Source organism: Schistocerca serialis, chromosome 4, assembly GCF_023864345.2.
Source record: "Schistocerca serialis cubense isolate TAMUIC-IGC-003099 chromosome 4, iqSchSeri2.2, whole genome shotgun sequence".
Lineage (NCBI taxonomy): Eukaryota > Metazoa > Arthropoda > Insecta > Orthoptera > Acrididae > Schistocerca > Schistocerca serialis.
The window spans coordinates 448,254,021-448,275,269 of record NC_064641.1 but is presented as its reverse complement, the minus strand read 5'-3'; the positions used below and the strand labels follow the sequence as shown (position 1 = coordinate 448,275,269).

The following is a 21,249-nucleotide window of genomic DNA, read 5'->3' as shown; positions in this document are numbered from 1 at the left end:
GCGATACAAGACTGCAAATGGAACCTCTCTTGGCCGGCCGTGTGGCCGAGCGGTTCTAGGCGCTTCAGTCCGGAAACGCGCGACGGCTACGGTCGCAGGTTCGAATCCTGTCTCGGGCATGGATGAGTGTAATGTCCTTAGGTTAGTTAGGTTTAAGTAGTTCTAACTTCTAGGGGACTGATGACCTCAGATGTTAAGTCCCATAGTGCTCTGAGCCATTTTTTTTTTCAATCATTTGGAACCTCTCTTGAGGTTAAGGTCTACATCTACATCTACATTTATACTCCGCAAGCCACCCAACGGTGTGTAGCGGAGGGCACTTTACGTGCCACTGTCATTACCTCCCTTTCCTGTTCCAGTCGCGTATGGTTCGCGGGAAGAACGACTGTCTGAAAGCCTCCGTGCGCGCTCTAATCTCTCTAATTTTACATTCGTGATCTCCTCGGGAGGTATAAGTAGGGGAAAGCAATATATTCGATACCTCATCCAGAAAAATGGCTCTCAGCACTATGGGACTTAACATTTGAGGTCATCAGTCCCCTAGAACTTAGAACTACTTAAACCTAACTAACCTAAGGACAGCACACAACACCCAGCCATCACGAGGCAGAGAAAATCCCTGACCCCGCCGGGAATCGAACCCGGGAACCCGGGCGTGGGAAGCGAGAACGCTACCGCGCGACCACGAGATGCGGGCCTTCATCCAGAAACGCACCCTCTCGAAACCTGGCGAGCAATCTACACCGCGATGGAGAGCGCCTCTCTTGCAGAGTCTGCCACTTGAGTTTATTAAACATCTCCGTAACGCTATCACGGTTACCAAATAACCCTGTGACGAAACGCGCCGCTCTTCTTTGGATCTTCTCTATCTCCTCCGTCAAACCGATCTGGTACGGATCCCACACTGATGAGCAATACTCAAGTATAGGTCGAAGGAGTGTTTTGTAAGCCACCTCCTTTGTTGATGGACTACATTTTCTAAGCACTCTCCCAATGAATCTCAACCTGGTACCCGCCTTACCAACAATTAATTTTATATGATCATTCCACTTCAAATCGTTCCGCACGCATACTCCCAGATATTTTACAGAAGTAACTGCTACCAGTGTTTGTTCCGCTACCATATAATCATACAATAAAGGATCCTGCTTTCTATGTATTCGCAATACATTACATTTGTCTATGTTAAGGGACAGTTGCCACTCCCTGCACCAAGTGCCTATCCGCTGCAGATCTTCCTGCATTTCGCTACAATTTTCTAATGCTGCAACTTCTCTGTATACTACAGCATCATCCGCGAAAAGCCGCATGGAACTTCCGACACTATCAACTAGGTCATTTATATATATATTGTGAAAAGCAATGGTCCCATAACACTCCCCTGTGGCACGCCAGAGGTTACTTTAACGTCTGTAGACGTCTCTCATTGATAACAACATGCTGTGTTCTGTTTGCTAAAAACTCTTCAATCCAGCCACACAGCTGGTCTGATATTCCGTAGGCTCTTACTTTGTTTATCAGGCGACAGTGCGGAACTGTATCGAACGCCTTCCGGCAGTCAAGAAAAATAGCATCTACCTGGGAGCCTGTATCTAATATTTTCTGGGTCTCATGAACAAATAAAGCGAGTTGGGTCTCACACGATCGCTGTTTCCGGAATCCATGTTGATTCCTACATTGTAGATTCTGGGTTTCCAAAAACGACATGATACTCGAGCAAAAAACATGTTCTAAAATTCTACAAGAGATCGACGTCAGAGATATAGGTCTATAGTTTTGCGCATCTGCTCGACGACCCTTCTTGAAGACTGGGACTACCTGTGCTCTTTTCCAATCATTTGGAACCCTCCGTTCCTCTAGAGACTTGCGGTAAACGGCTGTTAGAAGGGGGGCAAGTTCTTTCGCGTACTCTGTGTAGAATCGAACTGGTATCCCGTCAGGTGCAGTGGACTTTCCTCTATTGAGTGATTCCAGTTGCTTTTCTATCCCTTGGACACTTATTTCGATGTCAGCCATTTTTTCGTTTGTGCGAGGATTTAGAGAAGGAACTGCAGAGCGGTCTTCCTCTGTGAAACAGCTTTGGAAAAAGGTGTTTAGTATTTCAGCTTTGCGCGTGTCATCCTCTGTTTCAATGCCATCATCATCCCGGAGTGTCTGGATATGCTGTTTCGATCCACTTACTGATTTAACGTAAGACCAGAAGTTCCTAGGATTTTCTGTCAAACTTTAGAGTCAAACTTTAGAGTCAAAATTATACAGACGCTACAGGTCCATGAATAAAACAGATTACCCAGGTGAAAACTAAAATCTGCGAATTCAAGTCAAACATTAATAGAAAACTGTGCCACCGAACGTGGCGGAAATATTGCCTGCCCTACCGGTAATCCTGAACTGCAGGTTGTATTGTGTTGTATTGTATTGAACTGGGGACCTAGAAACAACGGAGAGGCGTCGTCCCCGCCGTAGCCCTCAGTGGTTCACAACCCCACAACAGGCCACAGCGGTCCATCACCCCACCGCAGCCCCACACCGAACCCAGGGTTGTTGTGCGGTTCGGCCCCCAGTGGACCCCCTCGGGAACGTCTCACATCAGACGATTGTAACCCCAACGTTTCCGTGGTAGAGTAATTATGGTGTACGCGTACGTGGAGACAGTGTTTGCGCAGCAATCGCCGACATAGTGTAACTGAGGCGGAATAAGGGCAACCAGCCTGCATTCGAAGAGGCAGATGGAAAACCGCCTTAAAAACCATCCACAACCTGGCCGGCACACCGGACCTCGACACTAATCCGCAGGGCGGATTCGTGTCGGGGACCAGCACGCCTTAACCGGGCGGGCCAACGGGTTACGCTTGTTTGTCGGTATTCTGCTATTGGAGGTGGTATGTCTCTGGACTGATTTACCCAGACAGTTACAAACTGACCTACAGTTTAACGTGGGATCTGAATCAATGAGCAACTCTGGGTTATTCACACGTAGAAGACGTGAAGAAAGCGATACATCTACATCTACATACTCTGCCTGACAAAAAATGTAAAGTACCCAGAACAAACATTCCGATACCCATGAAACCCTGTACACGTACACACCATCGGCGTGTATGTGTGTAAATAATTATAGTTGGAATTCTCGGTGATAGAACTTCCACCGGTACGTACTGGCATTATTCGCGTTTAGTGTTGTTATCAGGCTTAGGGGCGTGGACAGTGCGAGGTATTGAGTGCTCCTCACTGTGAAGGCCGTAGAGGTGCCGTATACTATGTTGAGACAGCGTTATCTGAACTTGACAGAGTTTGCAAGGGCCTGATTGTGGCTCTCCAGTTGGCAGGCTAGTCGAGTCGTGTAATCTCTAGATTTGTGGGGCATTCGGATATGGCAGTGGCCGGATGTTGGACTCCTTGGGAACCTGACAGGAGGCATACTCCTCGTCAAGGTTCCAGTCGACCACGTCTGACTACTACAAGGGAGGATCGCTGTATTGTGCAGCAAGCACGTCGTAACCCCTTGACATCTGCACCTGCCAACCAAGAACAATTAATGTACTCCGTGCTGCATTCTGTTTCATCCAGCGCCATCTGGAGACTAACAGCAACCGAACTATGGAATTAACGGCCAATGTGTAAGCTACAGTTAACACCAGAACGCATACCACTGTATTTGGAATGATCCCGTGATCGGGACGCCTGCTGATGAATCGTGTTTATGCGTTACCTCGGATGCATATCGTCGGCAAGTTCAGCAGCGACCTTGGAAGAGGACACATTCTTCCAACGTGTTGGAGAGACACAGTAATGTTACTCCTGGCGTCGCGTTGCGTGGAGCCATCGGATATGACTTCAGGTCGCGGCTGGTAATAATTGAGGGAACTCTGACGGCACGACGGTATGTCGCGGACGTCCTGCGTCCTCGTGTGTTGCTTCTCATGCGACAGTATATGATGCCATTTTCGAAGAGGGAAATGTTCATCCACATGTGGCACGTGTTTCTGTGAACTGTCTGTGTGATGTTGACGAACTTTCGTGGCCCGCAATATCCCCATACCTGTCCCTGATACAAAATGTGTAGGAGCGGCTCTGACGTCAACTGCCGAGGGAATGATTATGTTAGACAATGTTCCTGGGTGCATTACGTGTTTCCGTCTCTCGCCAAGTGAGGGCATGATCAGCATTATCGAACATCGTCGTTTTGGTGGTCCAGGTGTTATGGTATGGAGAGGCATAATGTTGCATGGGGGTACTGACCTCGACCGCTTCGAGCAGTGCAGTCGGAGGAGCTCGTGGAATGAAAGGACATGCGGTGAATGGGCTTGCCTATCCGTTTCCCCGACCATCCGCTCTTGGACGCGTGGTAAGCATTGGGCAGATGACCATTCAGCAGTTGTCAACCGCGCTGGTGGGTGAATGAAACGCCCTACCACAAGAACTCCTTACCAACCTTGTGGATAGCGTACTAGTTACTCTCCAGATGGTGCTGGATGAAACAGAATACAGCACGGAGTACATTAATTGTTCTTGAGCGGCAGCTGCATATGTGAAGGGTTACGACGCGTTTGCTGCACAATACAGCGATCTTCCCTTGTAGTAGTCAGACGTGACCGACTGGAACCTTGAGGACGTTGCAGAAAAAAAAAAAAATGGAAATTTGTGGTAGGGTCTTATGGGACCAAACTGCTGAGGTCATCGGTCCCTACGCCTACACACTACTTAATCTAACTTAAATTAACTTGAGGTATGGACAACACACGCACCCATGCCCGAGGGAGGACTCGAACCTCCGACGTGGGGAGCCGGACAAGGCGCCCTAGACCACGCCGAGTTATAGAGCATGCATTGCCATCAGTGGTGATCACACATGCTATTGAGACCCTTGTCTCGCATCTTGAAATGTCCAGGGGACCTCATAAATCACGGTGATTTCGGTGTAATAAAAAGTAAATATAAATGTGTGACTAGGACCTCCCGTCGGGTAGACCGCTCGCCGGGTGCAAGTCTTTTGATTTGGCGCCACTTCCGCGACTTTCTCTTTGTCTCATACGGTATTTCTTTCAGTTATTTTCTGTACTATGATGTTTCAGTTCCGTCTTACATGTGGTCCATGTTCCACTGAGCTATGTAAGTTGACAGTCACTTTCGTCCTTAACTATTGCACACCAGTGTATTTCATGCGCCTTAAGGTATGCAGCTCAACTCACACAGTCTGCATCTGGGATGGATAATTTAAATTCGGTTACCTATCTTCAGGGCATGAAAAATATTCTGGGACAGTTTTATTTTGCCCAATCTCCAAATAAACCACTTATCAAAGAGGATCACTAGCACTATGAAACTGTTAGCTATCGATGCTGCTACCCACAGGAAAGCCGGCCGGGGTGGCCGAGCGGTTCTAGGCGCTGCAGTCTGGAACCGTGCGACCGCTACGGTCGCAGGTTCGAATCCTGCCTCGGGCATGGATGTGTGTGATGTCCTTACGTTAGTTAGGTTTAAGTAATTCTAAGTTCTAGGGGACTGATGACTTTAGAAGTTAAGTCCCATAGTGCTCAGAGCCATTTGAACCATTTTTGAACCCACAGGAAACTGTCGTCAATGTACGGTGGTAAGGAAATGCAGAAACACTTGAAAAAAAATTCAGCTTGCGGCAGTTCTCTTGACAGGCGTATAAATGCAAGATAATGCCTGTAACAACGAGACAACCCGATAGCATCTGATTACATCTTGAGCACGTCAAATCACAAAAGCATTTATAGGTAATACTAAGAAGCGATATAAAATGCGTCACATCACAAAATAATTTATGGGTAATACCAAGAAGCGATATAAAATGGAATTAATTCGTAAAACTAGTATTGGGAAAGCGAATGAAAGACTTAAATTTGTAGGAATCTTCTGGGAAGATGCAAGTACTCTGTAAAGGAAATTACGTTCAAGATGAGGAGCTGTTTGATCATTGCACCAAATTCTGTTTGATTCCCTATACACAGTCGAGCTAGCTGGATTTATGGTAGCTCTTTGGAACTGACGAGTGATTCCTTCCGCAGAGTTCACGTGATTCTCTACAGCCTCGTCTGCAGTGCTCGGCAGTGCCTGCCCGTCAGTACAGAAGGTCTGCCTGGGCTTGTTTTGGCTGTGGTTGTTCCTTTGCGTTTCCACTTCACAATCACATCACCAGCAGTCGACTTCAGCAGCCTTAGAAGGAATGACACAATTTCAGAGACTTTATTTATCGCATACGGACATGTTTTTATCTGTATAGACGGAAGCAGAGAGTGCAAATTTGTACCAAGGCCGGGACTCGAACCCGTGTCTCCCGCTTACTAGGCAGGTGCTTTTTTCACCAAGACACCTTAGCACAGTGCTTCACATAACTGCACGTATCACCCTGGCACGTCTCCCTCCTCGATCAGTGCAGCTGTCTGAACCACTGTGTCAAGGTAGGTTAGTGGCTAAAGCTCCTGCCTATTAAGCAGGAGACCCGCGTTCGATTCCCGGCCTTGGTACAAATTTTCACTCGCCGCTTCAGTCTATACACATAAAAGATTCAGAAAGGTTGAAAAACCATCTACATCCACAACCATATGGATAATCTGCAAATAACACTTAAGTGCCTGGCAGAGGGATCATCAAACCACCTTCATAATAATTCACTGCTATTCCAGTCTCATAAGCGCGCAGACAAAATGAACACCTATATCTTCCCGTGCGAGCTCTGATTTTGTTTCTCCCTGTGTAGGTCGGCGTCAACAAAATATTTTCGCATTCGGAGGAGAAAGTTGGTGATAGAAATTTCGCGAGAAGATTCCGCCGTAACGAAAAACGCGTTTGTTTTAATGATGTCCACCGCAAATTCTGTAACACGTCAGTGACACTCTTCCCTATTTCGGGGTAATAAAAAGCCCACTGCTCTACTTTGAACTTTGTAAATATACTCCCTTAATGCTATCTGGTAAGGATCCCAGACCGCGCAGCAGTACCCTATAAGAGGACGGACTAGCATAGTGTAGGCAGTCTCTTTAGTAGATCTCTTACATTTTTTTAAGTGTTCTGATAGTAAAACGTAGTCGTTGGTTTGCATTCCCCACAACATTTTTCATGTATTCTTTCTAATTTAAGTTGTTCGTAATTGTAATTTCTAGGTATTTAGTTGAATTTACGGTCTGCATATTTGACTGATTTTTCGGGTAACGGAAGTTTAACGGATTCCTTTTAGCATTCATGTGGATGATCTCACACTTGTCACTATTTAGTGTCAATTGCCAATTTTTGCACCATACACATATCTTGTAGTTTGTTTTGATCTTCTGATGACTTCACTAGACGGTAAACGAAAGGATCATCTGCAAACAACGTAAGACGGCCGATCAGATTGTCTCCTAAATCGTTTATATAGATAAGTAACAGCAGAGGGCCTATAACACTACCTCGTAGAACGCCAGAAATCACTTCTGTTTTACCCGATGACTTTCCGTCAGTTTCTACGAACTGTGACCTCTGTGACAGGAAATCACGAACCCAGTCACATAACTGAGACGATATTTCATAAGCACGCAATTTCACTACAAGCCGCTTTTGTGGTGCAATACTGAAAGCCTTCAGTAAATCTAGAAATGCGGAATCAATCTGAAATCCTGCCAATAGTACTCAGCTCATCGTGTCAGTAAACAGCTAGTTATGTTTCACAAGAACGATGTTTTGACTATGCTTCAACAGGCTGTTCTCTTCGAGGTAATTCATAATGTTCCAACACAATATACGTTCCAAAATCCTGCTGCATATCGACGTTAATGATATGGGCCTGAATGGCCTAGCGGTTCTAGGCGCTACAGTCTGGAACCGTGCGACCGCTACGGTCGCAGGTTCGAATCCTGCCTCGGGGATGGATGTGTGTGATGTCCTTAGGTTAGTTAGGTTCCAGTAGTTCTAAGTTCTAGGGGACTGATGACCTCAGAAGTTAAGTCCCATAGCGCTCAGAGCCATTTGAGCCATTTTGCTCAGAGACATTTGAACCATTTTTGATATGGGCCTGTAATTAATTGGATTACTTCTCCTACTTTTCTTGAATATTGGTGTGACCTGTGCAACATGGCGAATTTGTTACCGTGGTAACATCCAATGACTTATCCACCTTCGAAGTCACTGAGCCCGCGTGACTGACGAATTCTGTTGTGACTGCTTCTGTGACGGACAGCAACAGCATTCCCTACCTCTTTTTGAACTGGCGCGTCAACCTCTTGTGACATGTAGTGGCCGGCCTCAGTGGCCGTGCGGTTCTAGGCGCTACAGTCTGGAACCGGGCGACCGCTACGGTCGCAAGTTCGAATCCTGCCTCAGGCATGGATGTGAGTGATGTCCTTAGGTTAGTTAGGTTTCATTAGTTCTAAGTTCTAGGCGACTGATGACCTCAGAAGTTAAGTCGCATAGTGCTCAGAACCATTTGAACCATTTGACATGTAGTGGTCAATTCATACATGTGTCCAGATGCCTTTGGTGAGGTAGTTTAAATCTGTACGAATTCTCACTGTCCGAAAGATATCAAATGGTTCAAATGGCTCTGAGCACTATGGGACTTAACATCTGAGGTCACCAGTCCTCTAGAACTTAGAACTACTTAAACCTAACTAACCTAAGGACATCACACACATCCATGCCCGAGGCAGGAATCGAACCTGCGACCGTAGCAGTAGCGCGGTTTCGGACTGAAGCGCCTAGAACCACTCGGCCACAGCGGTCGGCAGCTGTAGCAGTCATCTGAGGCTGTACCAGAAACGTTTACCGAGCCTTACTAGTGTTGAGCAGCCAACTACAGTGGTGGCTCACCGTGTTACAGATGGTGGCAGCCGAGGAGGGCGTGGCAGCGGGCCCCGGGCCGGCCGCAGAGTCCTCCGGCGGCGGCCCCGGGTCGGCGGACGTGGGCCTCGAGCTGCAGACGCTGCAGGAGCGCCGCCGCCGCCAGTTCACGACGCAGCACTCCACCCTGTGGACGCGCCGGCAGCAGGCCGTGTGCGTGCGCCGCGCCTACAAGAAGTACGGCTCCAATTCTGCGCCCAACGTCATCCTCGACGGCCTCAACATGACCGTCCCCAAGGGCACCATGTGAGTCTCTCGCTTCTGTCTCCCTAGACCAGTGCTCGCCAAGAATCAACTATTCGTATGGCCCGCGATTCTCAGCCGTATTTTATAACAGTATGCATCTGACAACTAACAGCCGAATCCAAAACGTCAACTAACGTTAAGAGCTGTAGTAACAAAAAAGTACTTACACAGCCAGTTCATATTTTAAAATGTGCTTAATTTTAATCGATATTGATGAATTCGTCCACGAGCTAAGTAAAGTTACCTCACGGGTATAGGGGTCGAGTACCACGGCCACTGCTGTGTTACAGCGAGAAACTTTGATTGCTTCGTCTTCCAGTACCGGTAACTCACGTGTGCGAGCGTCCCGTACCGATCAGCTGCTACGGTATGAATTTTGAGACGGAAGTAACATGGATTTGTGAATGCGTGTTACAGAGACGGTCATCTTCAAATGTGGAACTTACTTGCAGCGAGGAACGTTACATTAAAGACATTATAATAATACAGTGCAATGAGTAGAAGAAGACTGACATTCAAATCATATGTCATACTGTCTCATATTGAATAATGCTTTGAAACATAAGTACAGTTACTTTTATTAAGCAATTAACCATCCGTTCACACAGAGAACACAAGACAAAACTATGCTACGACTTTTGGGTCACTGAGGGTGCAACAATCTGAAATAGAGTACAGCTGACACGGCGTGGTCTCAATGGTACAAATTTTTAACGATCACTACATGGGGGACAGCTGCCAACTTATCGCGCCCTTACCACAACTAGTCTACTGGACGCTTGCTATTACCGATTTGTACTGCTCACTAGTTCATAATAATAAGATTGGTACATATGCGGCCCGAGGTGTCATCCCTCAATGTTAATACTGGCTCTTTGGCTCTTGAGCAAAAAGCTTTGACGACCACTGCCCTAGACACTCCAATAGGCAGCGTATCTCAAACCTTTAGACTGCCTATTTTCAGAAAGTGATCGAATGGTCAGAAATTGTTCCAACCATGGTTCAGGCTCATAACACACATTGAAGGAAATGGAAAGTGCTACACCAAGAAGCACAAGTACAATGTCAATCACATAATGGATGTGAAATCATTAAACTATTATTCGATATTGAACTGATATCCCATCACAAGGAGCACAGGAAACTGTCGGCGATGAAGATGGCTGCAGCAAGACTGACGGCGTTGATATGAACTGTGTATTACTCCAAAGAACTCTAGAAGTATAGGTGTGCAACAGCGGCCAGAGGCGCGCCCGGCGTCGATACATGGCGTCTACGTTCCACAGATGCGGTCAGGCGTCAATCTCGCGGCTCACGATGGCGAAAAGTGGTTTCAAGAGGACGGCGGTAGCCGCTGCCCCCGTAATGCTAAGGCCTTTACAAGGTCAGCCTACCACGGCGGCCTACTGTTGTTTTGCTTCTGGCGGGGCACTTGCGTCTCCCCGTCCGAGGCAAGTGCCGAGCGCCAGCGGTGCCTATCAGAGCATTACTTCGATCCTCGCCTCACCTGTTTCCGTCCTGAAGCAGGAACATCGTTGGCGCTTGGCAGTGGCAGCCGTGCACAACGGATGCCGATTCGAAGCCTGGCTGTGTAGGCGTCCCAGCCTGGCCAAACGGACAGCTTTTATACACGCCTGGGCAGTTCTTGTTCCGGTTTAAGTCACGTACGCGCCGCTGTAAGCGACGTGAAAACATGTCGAAAAGTCTATCATTGCCCCAGTGACGAAGCTCCTGATAAGGCAAAATTGCTGAAATTGCAGATGTCGAGAAGCGTTTGAAATTCAGCATCGGGTCCTGGCATGTTCCCGCAACGCTAAAATATGGTCATCCGGGAGGCAGCCTTCTGTCGATTGCGATTTACGATTCTGAGTTCACTGCCGAAAATAACTGAAGACTTCATCTAACAGGCACTGGCTAATCAAACCTACTTCTTCAAACCTACAGCTTTCAAATTTCGTGTTTGTTAACGTAGATGTGCTCTTTCAAATACCTCAACTGTAGCTGAGTCATCGTAAGTTGATGCCTGGCAACTGCAGCGGGCCGGGCGCGCCGCAGCTTCGCGGGGCTGCCTCAACCAGTGCTGTAATGAGATTTTGTAAACGTCTCCGTGGCAACACCTCAGTGTGTTTCTTGCTCTACAGACGCCTACGATTCCGCCTGCAGCCGTTAGTACTTCGCAGTTGAAAGCTGGCAATACTGCTGTGAACTGTCAGGAAGCTTCTTACGCCGCCTCAAGAGGACAAGTCCGGTGATCTTGGCATTGAAAGAAGATCACTGAAACCAAGAATCAGGCATCTAGATAAAATGTTCCTCACAGCTGCCATTGCTGCACTTGCAGTGTGCGATGTTGCACAATCCTATTGAAAATAAACACTCTTCTCATTTATCTGTCGTTTCCGCAATTTCGGCAGAAAGAACGTGATCATCATGTGTAAAAACGAGATCTGAATTTCACTGTCGCTGTTATGCCATAAAAAAAGGCACGAATACACCAGCCGCAGCTATGGCGCACAGTACAATTACATATGGGAAATGAAGAAGTGTTTCACAATGTACAGAAGGCTGTTTAGGGGCCCAAAAACAGTAGCTCTGTTAGTTAACTGAACGATTTAAGTGAAAATGCTCCTATTGCATTTGGGTCGCGTTCAGACATAATTTGCATACACACAGCGAAGTCTTCACGTTGTTGAAAGCCACTATCTTTCACCTGCTGAATCACCAGCAATTTATAGGAATGGAATTCTAAATCGCGTTGTGGCAGTTTTCTCACAGACTCATATGTGATCTGTAGACAGATTTATGTGCGGATCGTTTCGGACTACTGATGATTGACTCTCTCGCAATGGCGTCGTTTTCGGGTGTCCTTGCTTCTTGATAAGAATGTTTTCTGTTGTTCTGACAGCTGAAACCTATTTTAGGATCGTATTCCGACTTGGAGCTATGCGATTAAAATGCCGACGAAATATCGGCCGTGCTGTAACAACAGACTCACAAGGGGACCGCACGAATTTCGCATCGTCGATTTGATTCATACTGACAGCGTGCGTAGAGCACGAGTAGCACTTCAACATATGTAGACAGGACGACGCAACTCTCAACCGTTTTCGAGAAGATCTAGTTCGAAAATTTTAGCCGCGCTTATGTACTGTGTATAGTCGTAGATGTAACCTCGCAAGAAATTACACAGACAAATGGAGTGTTACAAGGAGACCCCCTCAGTCCCCTTGAGTTCAACGTAGTCATATACGACGTGGGCCTAGCGATAAGAACTTCGGCTTCGTCCCTCAAGATCTATATATACGCAGACGACATGGTGGTGGGATCACACGATACAAATGAATCATAAAAAGGAATAAATGCTCTCGGAACGTGGGCTGAATACAACGGACTGCAGATAAACGCAGAAAAGACTGTACACATGGTCTTCAAGAAAGGAGGGCGCCTATCCACGAAGGACAAAATACACCTGAAACAAGAACCTCTACAAACTACGAACAACACCCCCTGGAATGTTGCTCATGGATGGCAGCACAACAGGTGCAATCACCGGACTGACGTGCAAATTTGCAGTCAGGGGAGGTGGGATAATCACGATATTGGTCCTGCTGTCATGCGAAATCGCACCCTAGACCACAACTTCAGGTGTAGGTCCAGGGTGTCTAGCATGGAGACACTTTGGCCTCTTTCTATCCAACACACGGCCATCACTGGCACTGGTGCCAGCTTTCGTCAGAAAAAGTAACAAACCTCCACCCTGCCCTCCAATGAGCTCTCGCTTGATAGCACTAAAGTCGCAAATGGTGGTGGTTTGGGGTTAGTGGAATGCCCGCTAAAGGGCATCTGGCTCGGAGTTATCCTTAAAGTAAACACTTGTCAGCCTTTAGGATAAAGGTACTTAGGCAGAGACGCGATGCGGTTCCGTGCCTGCTGAAATGGTGGACAGTCGCGGAGTGAATGACACATTCTGTCGTGTCCATCCCGCCACTGACAGCGCTGTGTTAGCCACTCTAAAACCATCGGTTACCCGTTGGTCACCCATACTTCACACACCAAGTACACTACTGGCCTTTAAAATTGCTACACCACGAAGATGACATGCTACGGACGCGAAATTTAACCGACAGGAAGAAGATTCTGCGATATGAAAATGATTAGCTTTTCAAAGCATTCACACAAGGTTGGCACCAGTGGCGACACCTACAACGTGCTGACATGAGGAAAGTTTCCAACCACTTTCTCATACACAAACAGCAGTTGACCGGCGTTGCCTGGTGAAACGTTATTGTGATGCCTCGTGTAAGGAGGAGAGATGCGTACCATCACGTTTCCGACTTTGATAAAGGTCGGATTGTAGCCTATCGCAATTGCGGCTTATCGTATCGCGACATTGCTGCTCGCGTTGGTCGAGATCCAATGACTGTTAGCAGAATATGGAATCGTTGGGTTCAGGAGGATAATACGGAACGCCGTACTGGATCCCAACGGCCTCGTATCACTAGCAGTCGAGATCACAGACATCTTATCCGCATGGCTGTAACGGATCGTGCAGCCACGTATCGATCCCTGAGTCAACAGATGGGGACGTTTGCAAGACAACAACCATCTGCACGAACAGCTCGACGACGTTTGCAGCAGCATGGACTATCAGCTCGTAGACCATGGCTGCTGTTACCCTTGACGCTGCATCACAGACAGGAGCGCCTGCCATGGTGTACTCAACGACGAACCTGGGTGCACGAATGGCAAAACGTCATTTTTTCGGATGAATCCAGGTTCTGTTTACAGCACCATGATGGTCGCATCCGTGTTTGGCGACATCGCTGTGAACGCACATTGGAAGCGTGTATTCGTCATCGCCATAGTGGCGTATAACCCGGCGTGATGGTATGGTTACACGTCTCGGACACCTCCTGTTCGCATTGACGGCTCCTTGAACAATGGACGTTACATTTCAGATGTGTTACAACCCGTGGCTCTCCCTTTCGTTCGATCCCTGCGAAACCCTACATTTCAGCAGGATAATGCACGACCGCATGCTGCTGGTCCTGTACGGGCCTTTCTGGATACAGAAAATGTTCGACTGCTGCCCTGGCCAGCACATTCTCCAGATCTCTCACCAATTGAAAACGTCTGGTCAATGGTGGCCGAGCAACTGGCTCGTCACAAAACGCCAGTCTCTTCTCTTGATGAACTGTGGTATTTTGTTGAAGCTGCATGGGCAGCTGTACCTGTACACGCCATCCAAGCTCTGTTTGACTCAATGCCCAGGTGTATCAAGGCCGTTATTACGGCCAGAGGTGGTTGTTCTGGGTACTGATTTCTCGGGATCTGTGCACCCAAATTGCGTGAAAATATAATCACGTGTCAGTTCTAGTGTAATATGTTTGTCCAATGAATACCCGTTTATCATCTGCATTTCTTGTTGGTGTAGCAATTTTAATGGCCAGTAGTGTACTGATACAGTGGAATGTCAGGTCTTAAATGGCTACACAGGATAATTGAAATGGCCTGGGAGTCGGGACAGGTTCCATCAGACTGGACAAAAGCAGTAATCACACCAATCTTTAAACATGGAAACAGAAAAGATTGTAACAACTACAGAAGTATATCTTTAATCAGTGTTGTGGGTAAAATCTTCTCAGGTATTGTTGAAAGGAAAGTGCGAGTATTAGTTGAGGACCAATTGGATGAAAATCAGTGTGGGTTTAGGCCTCTTAGAGGTTGTCAGGACCAGATCTTTAGCTTACGGCAAATAATGGAGAAGTGTTATGAGTGGAACAGGGAATTGTATCTATGCTTTATAGATCTAGAAAAGGCATATGACCGGGTTCCTAGGATGAAGTTTTTGTCTGTTCTACGAGATTGTGGAATAGGAGGCAAACTTTTGCAAGCAGTTAAAGGTCTTTACATGGATAGTCAGGCAGCAGTTAGAGTTGACGGTAAATTGAGTTCATGGTTCAGAGTAGTTCCAGGGGTAAGACAAGGCTGCAACCTGTCTCCACTGTTGTTCATATTATTTATGGATCATAAGTTGAAAACAATAGACTGGCTGGGTGAGATTAAGATGTGTGAACACAAAATAAGCAGTCTTGCATATGCGGATGACTTAGTTGTGATGGCAGATTCGATTGAAAGTTTGCAAAGTAGTATTTCAGAGCTAGATCAGAAATGTAAGGACTATGGTATGAAGATTAGCATCTCCAAAACGAAAGTAATGTCAGTGGGAAAGAGATATAAACGGATTGAGTGCCAAATAGGAGGAACAAAGTTACAACAGGTGGACGGTTTCAAGTACTTAGGATGCATATTCTCACAGGATGGCAACATAGTGAAAGAACTGGAAGCGAGGTGTAGCAAAGCTAATGCAGGGAGTGCTCAGCTACGATCTACTCTCTTCTGCAAGAAGGAAGTCAGTACTAAGACTAAGTTATCTGTGCACCGTTCAATCTTTCGACCAATTTCGTTGTATGGGAGCGAAAGCTGGGTGGATTCAGGGTACGTTATCAATAAGGTTGAGATAACGGATATGAAAGTAGCTAGGATGATTGCAGGTACTAGTAGATGGGAACAATGGCAGGAGGGTGTCCACAATGAGGAAATCAAAGAAAAACTGGGAGTGAACTCTATAGATGTAGCAGTCAGGGCGAACAGGCTTAGATGGTGGGGTCATGTTACACGCATGGGAGAAGCAAGGCTACCCAAGAGACTCATGGGTTCAGCAGTAGAGGGTAGGAGGAGTCGGGGCAGACCAAGGAGAAGGTACCTGGATTCGGTTAAGAATGATTTTGAAGTAATAGGCTTAACATCAGAAGAGGCACCAACGTTAGCACGGAACAGGGGATCATGGAGGAATTTTATAAAGGGGACTATGCTCCAGACTGAACGCTGAAAGGCATAATCAGTCTTAAATGATGATGATGATGTTGATGATGAGTAGTGTACTGAAGGCCCCTCTTTACTCGTTTTCAGCGCTGGCGCCATCGTTTTTCTGTCGTTTGACACGCGTCGTTACTTTGCAGCTACGGCCTGCTCGGGGCGAGCGGGTGCGGCAAGACGACGCTGCTGAGCTGCATCGTGGGCAGGCGGCGCCTCGACGGCGGAGAGATCTGGGTGCTGGGCGGCCGGCCCGGCTCCCGAGGCTCCGGCGTTCCAGGCCCGCGCATCGGCTACATGCCACAGGTCAGCAGCGCGCCTCATCGGCACATCCAGCACTTGCCGTTTGAAAATTACGAGCGCGGCCTGGAAACTAATGCTGAATTAGTTACGAACAAGTATGAGGATTACCAAGAGTCTTAACGGGGTTGACGTCGACAACAGAGACAAATGAACTCCTCAACAAATGTAGTTGCTCAGTGGGGGGTAATTTATGACGAATGAAAATAAAGTGCTAAATACTCCTTGATGCTAGGACTACAAGTTGCACTAAATTAATTCGTATTTTAGTGACATTTATAGCTTATCACTACGTTCCGCCTGTAATTATGTATACAGTGTGTCCCAAAGAGCACCGACGAACTTTATGGACACGTTAAGTTAAAAATGTCTGGTCAATATGGGCCGTAAAATGCATAAGTTGAGAGGTGTGAGCACTTGTTCACCTTCGATATTATGAAAAATATCTCTTCTACCACAAGGTCTTTGCTTTCCATATTTTGGGAGGAGGAAGTATTGACCAAAACAAAAACAAAAATGGCTAGTAAACATGGGGTCTAATATGCATATTTCAAGAGCTACGAGTACTTGTTCATCTTCGCTACAGTGAAACACATCTCTTCTACTGAAAAAGTGCTCATAGCTCTTAAGGAAAGCAGTTTACAGCCCATGTTTTCTAGGCTTTTTTTCTTGCCTTTGTCCATACTGTCTCCTCCCAAAATATGAAAAGCAAAGAGCTTGCAGTAGAAGAGATGTGTTTCATAATAACGAAGATGAACAAGTGCTTATATCTCTTAAGGTTAAGACCCCTTGTTTATTAAACATTTTTTCTTGTTTTGGTGTGACGTACTTGCCCCTTAAGTTTGTCGGTGTTTTCTTGGGACACCCTGTGTTTTAAACACATATTTGCGGATTAACTTTCTTAGATGGAAAAGTTCAAGTTCAGTAGTTTTAAAATGTGTATGTATGTGGTTTAGCTATAATATCACAGTTCACGTTGAAACCTCTTCCACTTCCAGGTCCCAGCACTATGCACCCCACCGCCCCCCCCCCCCCCCCTCCTAATTTCATTTCATTTCACTTCTTGCTACTCACCTTGTCTTCCAGTTCACACTCCATCACACTACTATACACTTATGTCCACTCCTCATGGCTCACCCTCCCCAACCCAAAAAAAACTCTATCACCATTAGTTGCCTACTCATACACAGCATATAAATACACAGCAACATAATTAAATACAATTATACCCATACAATAAACAAAAAAATGATATATGTCAAAGGCAAACTAGTGGTCAGGTTATGCTCGCAACACTACAAAACAGAACCCGTAGTACATATTTAGAAGTATAAAAACAAACAGAAAACAGTTGTGTGCGAAAAAGCGTGCCGTGAAAAACATAAAAAAGTGCCTAGTGCTACAGAGCAACTGAACATTAGACAACAACTATCAGTGTGTAACGAAGAAAACCATCAACGATGTGCTTGCAGACGGCATTTCCCGATGTAGGCGAGAAATCAAGCGGAAATCACCTTAAATAAAAACCAACATATTGTTAACGAGCTGTTTTTCGATCTTAAAACAAATCGAAATGTAAATAACTTAATTACAGGCCACTGATGCTTTACCTCAATAAAGGGAAACGCGTCTCGTGAAAAACACGCTTTTCTTGTAGTTGCTACGAGAGAACGACAATACCCTCAACAAAGGAAATCAATTCAAATGAATAACTTGATGTAATATTAAGAATTCTACTTTAAAGACTTATAATGTAATTGTTCATTTGCTTTAAAACAATATTTAATTTATTTTTAATAACAAATATTTCTCATGGGTACTTACGTATTTGTCCGACGCTTTCTGCTAGATCATTTGTATTCATTGTAAATAGCAACGGGTTTATCACACTTGCCTGTGGTATCACTAACCGCATCATTGCATTGCCCTACCTGTTATTACGAATTAACTGAGTACGCGGCATTGCCCGGGTATGTATTTATTTCAATCCTAATTGTCCATCTCCCCCTTCCCCTTCTCTCTGTCCACCTCCCACCACTCCTCTCTGCCCGTCTGCTTCTCCCTCCTCTCTTTGCCCATTTCCTCCTCCCCCCCTCTCTCTCTCTATCTCCTCCCTTCTACCTCTCCACTCCTCTCCTTCCCTTTCTCTGTCCTGCTCCTCATCCCCTCTCTCTGTGTCGTACAACGATATAATTTTACAGGTACTTCAGCGGCATATACAGATACTGTCTGCTAAATGTGTAGGGAATAGAGTTAGTAGCAAAGAAGTAATAAGTTTATAAGTCATCACGTCATGCCTGATGTGACAATTTTACTGCATTGACGGCGAAAATGTAGTAACGTATATATTGTGAATTGTAAGCTAGAAAAAATTTCGTAAAGATTTGCAATTATCTCTAAAGTTTATTGCAAGTTACTAAGTGCTCTCGTTCTCAAATACTGGCTGAACAAAATGTCGGTATTCGTGGGTCGTGGCCTACAATTCTTTTTCACCCACAACCCCTGTGATAGGTTGTTTTTACCTCCACAACGTTTCTTCCAGACAGTACGCGATTTGTATATGAAGTTTGGATGAAATCTGTCCAGTGGTTTCGGAGGAGATGTGGAACATACATTTTTATAATGCGGATGGATGTATTTTTGTCCATGATCCGGTTTTGATGAAATAAAGCCTATACGTTGCTCCAAGCTACGCTGGAGTCACCAGTGAAAACTGAATAGAAATCCGTCTGGTAGTTTTGGAGATTAGCGTATTCAAAGAAAAACAGACACATCGGTTTTACGGTTTTATTATTAGTATAGATTTCTGTATAATACCGGTAATTGCAAAAATTATAATTAAAAAATCGATGTTACTAAACAGATTAGTCCATCCCTAATTATTAACAACTAACAGAAATGGTAAGATTTATATCGTTCCTCCACATTAATACTATTTAATTTATAGAATAAATGTTTGTTCAGATTTTAATAAAGGCTAAGTTAATTTCATTAAACTATGTTTGAAACACAATGCAGGAGCTAAGCATTGTACATAACTTTCAGTTCACCGTCTCAAATCTCCCATACACGTAGTCCAAATAGCGTCACCTTTTAGTGATTTGTAAGATATCCTGCAACTCGACAACCTTTAGTATACTACCAGATACACTTAATTATAGTAGAGCTATGAGGGAGAAAAACTCTTTTGGTCATTTCTCGGCGACTGCAAGCACTATCCAGCATAAAAGTTGAATGTTTCTAAAAATAAAATACAGGTTGAAGAAAAAGACATTATACGGGTATAGAGAGAAAAATGTCGTCATTAGAGTGTCAACGTATTCACATCACAGATGTGATGTCAATTAGACTAGTTGAAGTCCAGGCAGCGAGCACACTTAAAACCACAGTCTGCAACACCTGAAGAAATTACTAGATCAGCATTCGCAGCACTGCACACAAAAATGGAATAGTCACATAGGTTGGAAACTCAAAAAAATACCTTCAATCACATTTGCAATGCCTCGGAATTTTTATCACATGGTAGCTTCTTACCCCATTAGTGTGTGTTGTGTTGCTGCCTATCTATGAGTAAGATGACGAGACGACATAAAAACCATAAACGCTGTACACACACACACACACACACACACACACACACACACACACACACACACACAGACAGACAGAAAAACGTTTTCTCTTTGTGCTACGAACAATGAACATACAAACCACAACAAGCAAGAAATTCTTGCATAATTTATTTACTTTGTTGGGTACATACGAAAAGCAGGTCGCATTGTGTAGCTTCTAAGCATCTGTGCATTCCGACCAATACGCTTCTCCCCTTTCTTTCGCAGGAGATAGCCCTGTACGGTGAGTTCGGCATAAAGGAGACGCTGACATACTTCGGATGGCTCGCAGGCATGTCAGCCAAGGAAGTCGATGCCAAGTTCGATTTCTTAATCGAACTACTGAAGTTGCCCAACACCAGCAGGTTCGTCAAGGAACTGAGGTAAGTCGTACTCAAATTCAGCCTTTCATTGCCACTGTCAAAGCACAGGAACAGTCATAAGAAAGTGAGTTCACCGGACAAAAAGTTAGTCACCCAGTGCCTAGCGCACAGATGAATCGTAAAACATTTACAGATGGCGCAGCGATTGAGTCTCATGCTCAACAGCGCACGTACTGCCTCTACGTGAGCATAAGACACTAGCGACCATTGAGACATTTCCTGTATGTTTCAAGCGGACGTTGTACGTAAATATGGGTAAGGTAAGGACGTAACGAAGTGGCAAAAAGGGGAATCGTCTTTGGCCGTACCCATGGCCATACGATGTGTGAATTTGATGGATTTTTTGGTGTTTCGCGGCGGACTGTTCGCACAAGTGGCCATGAAACACTAGTTCAGAATTGTGGTCGGGAAAAGATCCTGACTGATAGGGACCCGGGACGCGTTTCATGGCTTGGGAATCAAAATCTTTGCTGCAGGCAGTGAATGAAGGTCCATCCTCCCCTATTAGCGAGAGAACATTGCGACGGTAATTACATGTTAATAGCATCTGGAGTCGGTCACCTCGCAACAGGCCATTGTTCACACAGGCATATAAAGCTGCATGTTTTCAGTGGGCTAGAAATCATCGTCCGTGGGCAGTAGCTGACTGCGGAACGTAATGTGGTCTGACGAATCACGTTTTTGTATTTACTCAAATGGTGCTCTTCGTCGAATGCACCGAAGGCCAAATGAACCATTTCATCCCGAATGTGTGCAAGGTTACGTGTAAGCCGGAAGTGGTTATTTGATGTTTTCAGTGTGGTTCTCTTATCGTGAATTGGGCCTGATCACTGAGGTGACCACCAACATGAACCAACATTCTGAATGGTCGGGTGTTGTCCTTCAGTCAACATCTGCATGATGATTATGCTGTTGATATCCCTGTTTTTCAGTACAACAGCTAAGTTCATCGGACTGGAAGAATATGTGACTGGTTTTCTGAACACTCCCCCACC

The 21,249-nt window shown here is 45.6% G+C and overlaps 1 protein-coding gene across 2 annotated transcripts in view; it reads left to right on the top strand.

Moving 5' to 3' along the window:
• The window catches only part of LOC126475084 (ABC transporter G family member 23), a 380,919-nt gene that overhangs the window by 251,536 nt on the left and 108,134 nt on the right, over window positions 1-21,249 (top strand). For both annotated transcript variants that reach the window (XM_050102651.1, XM_050102650.1), the window contains 3 exons: window positions 8,822-9,087; window positions 16,107-16,266; window positions 20,100-20,254. In XM_050102651.1, coding sequence (XP_049958608.1) covers window positions 8,822-9,087; window positions 16,107-16,266; window positions 20,100-20,254 — 581 coding nt within the window. The remainder of the gene's footprint in view (window positions 1-8,821; window positions 9,088-16,106; window positions 16,267-20,099; window positions 20,255-21,249) is intronic.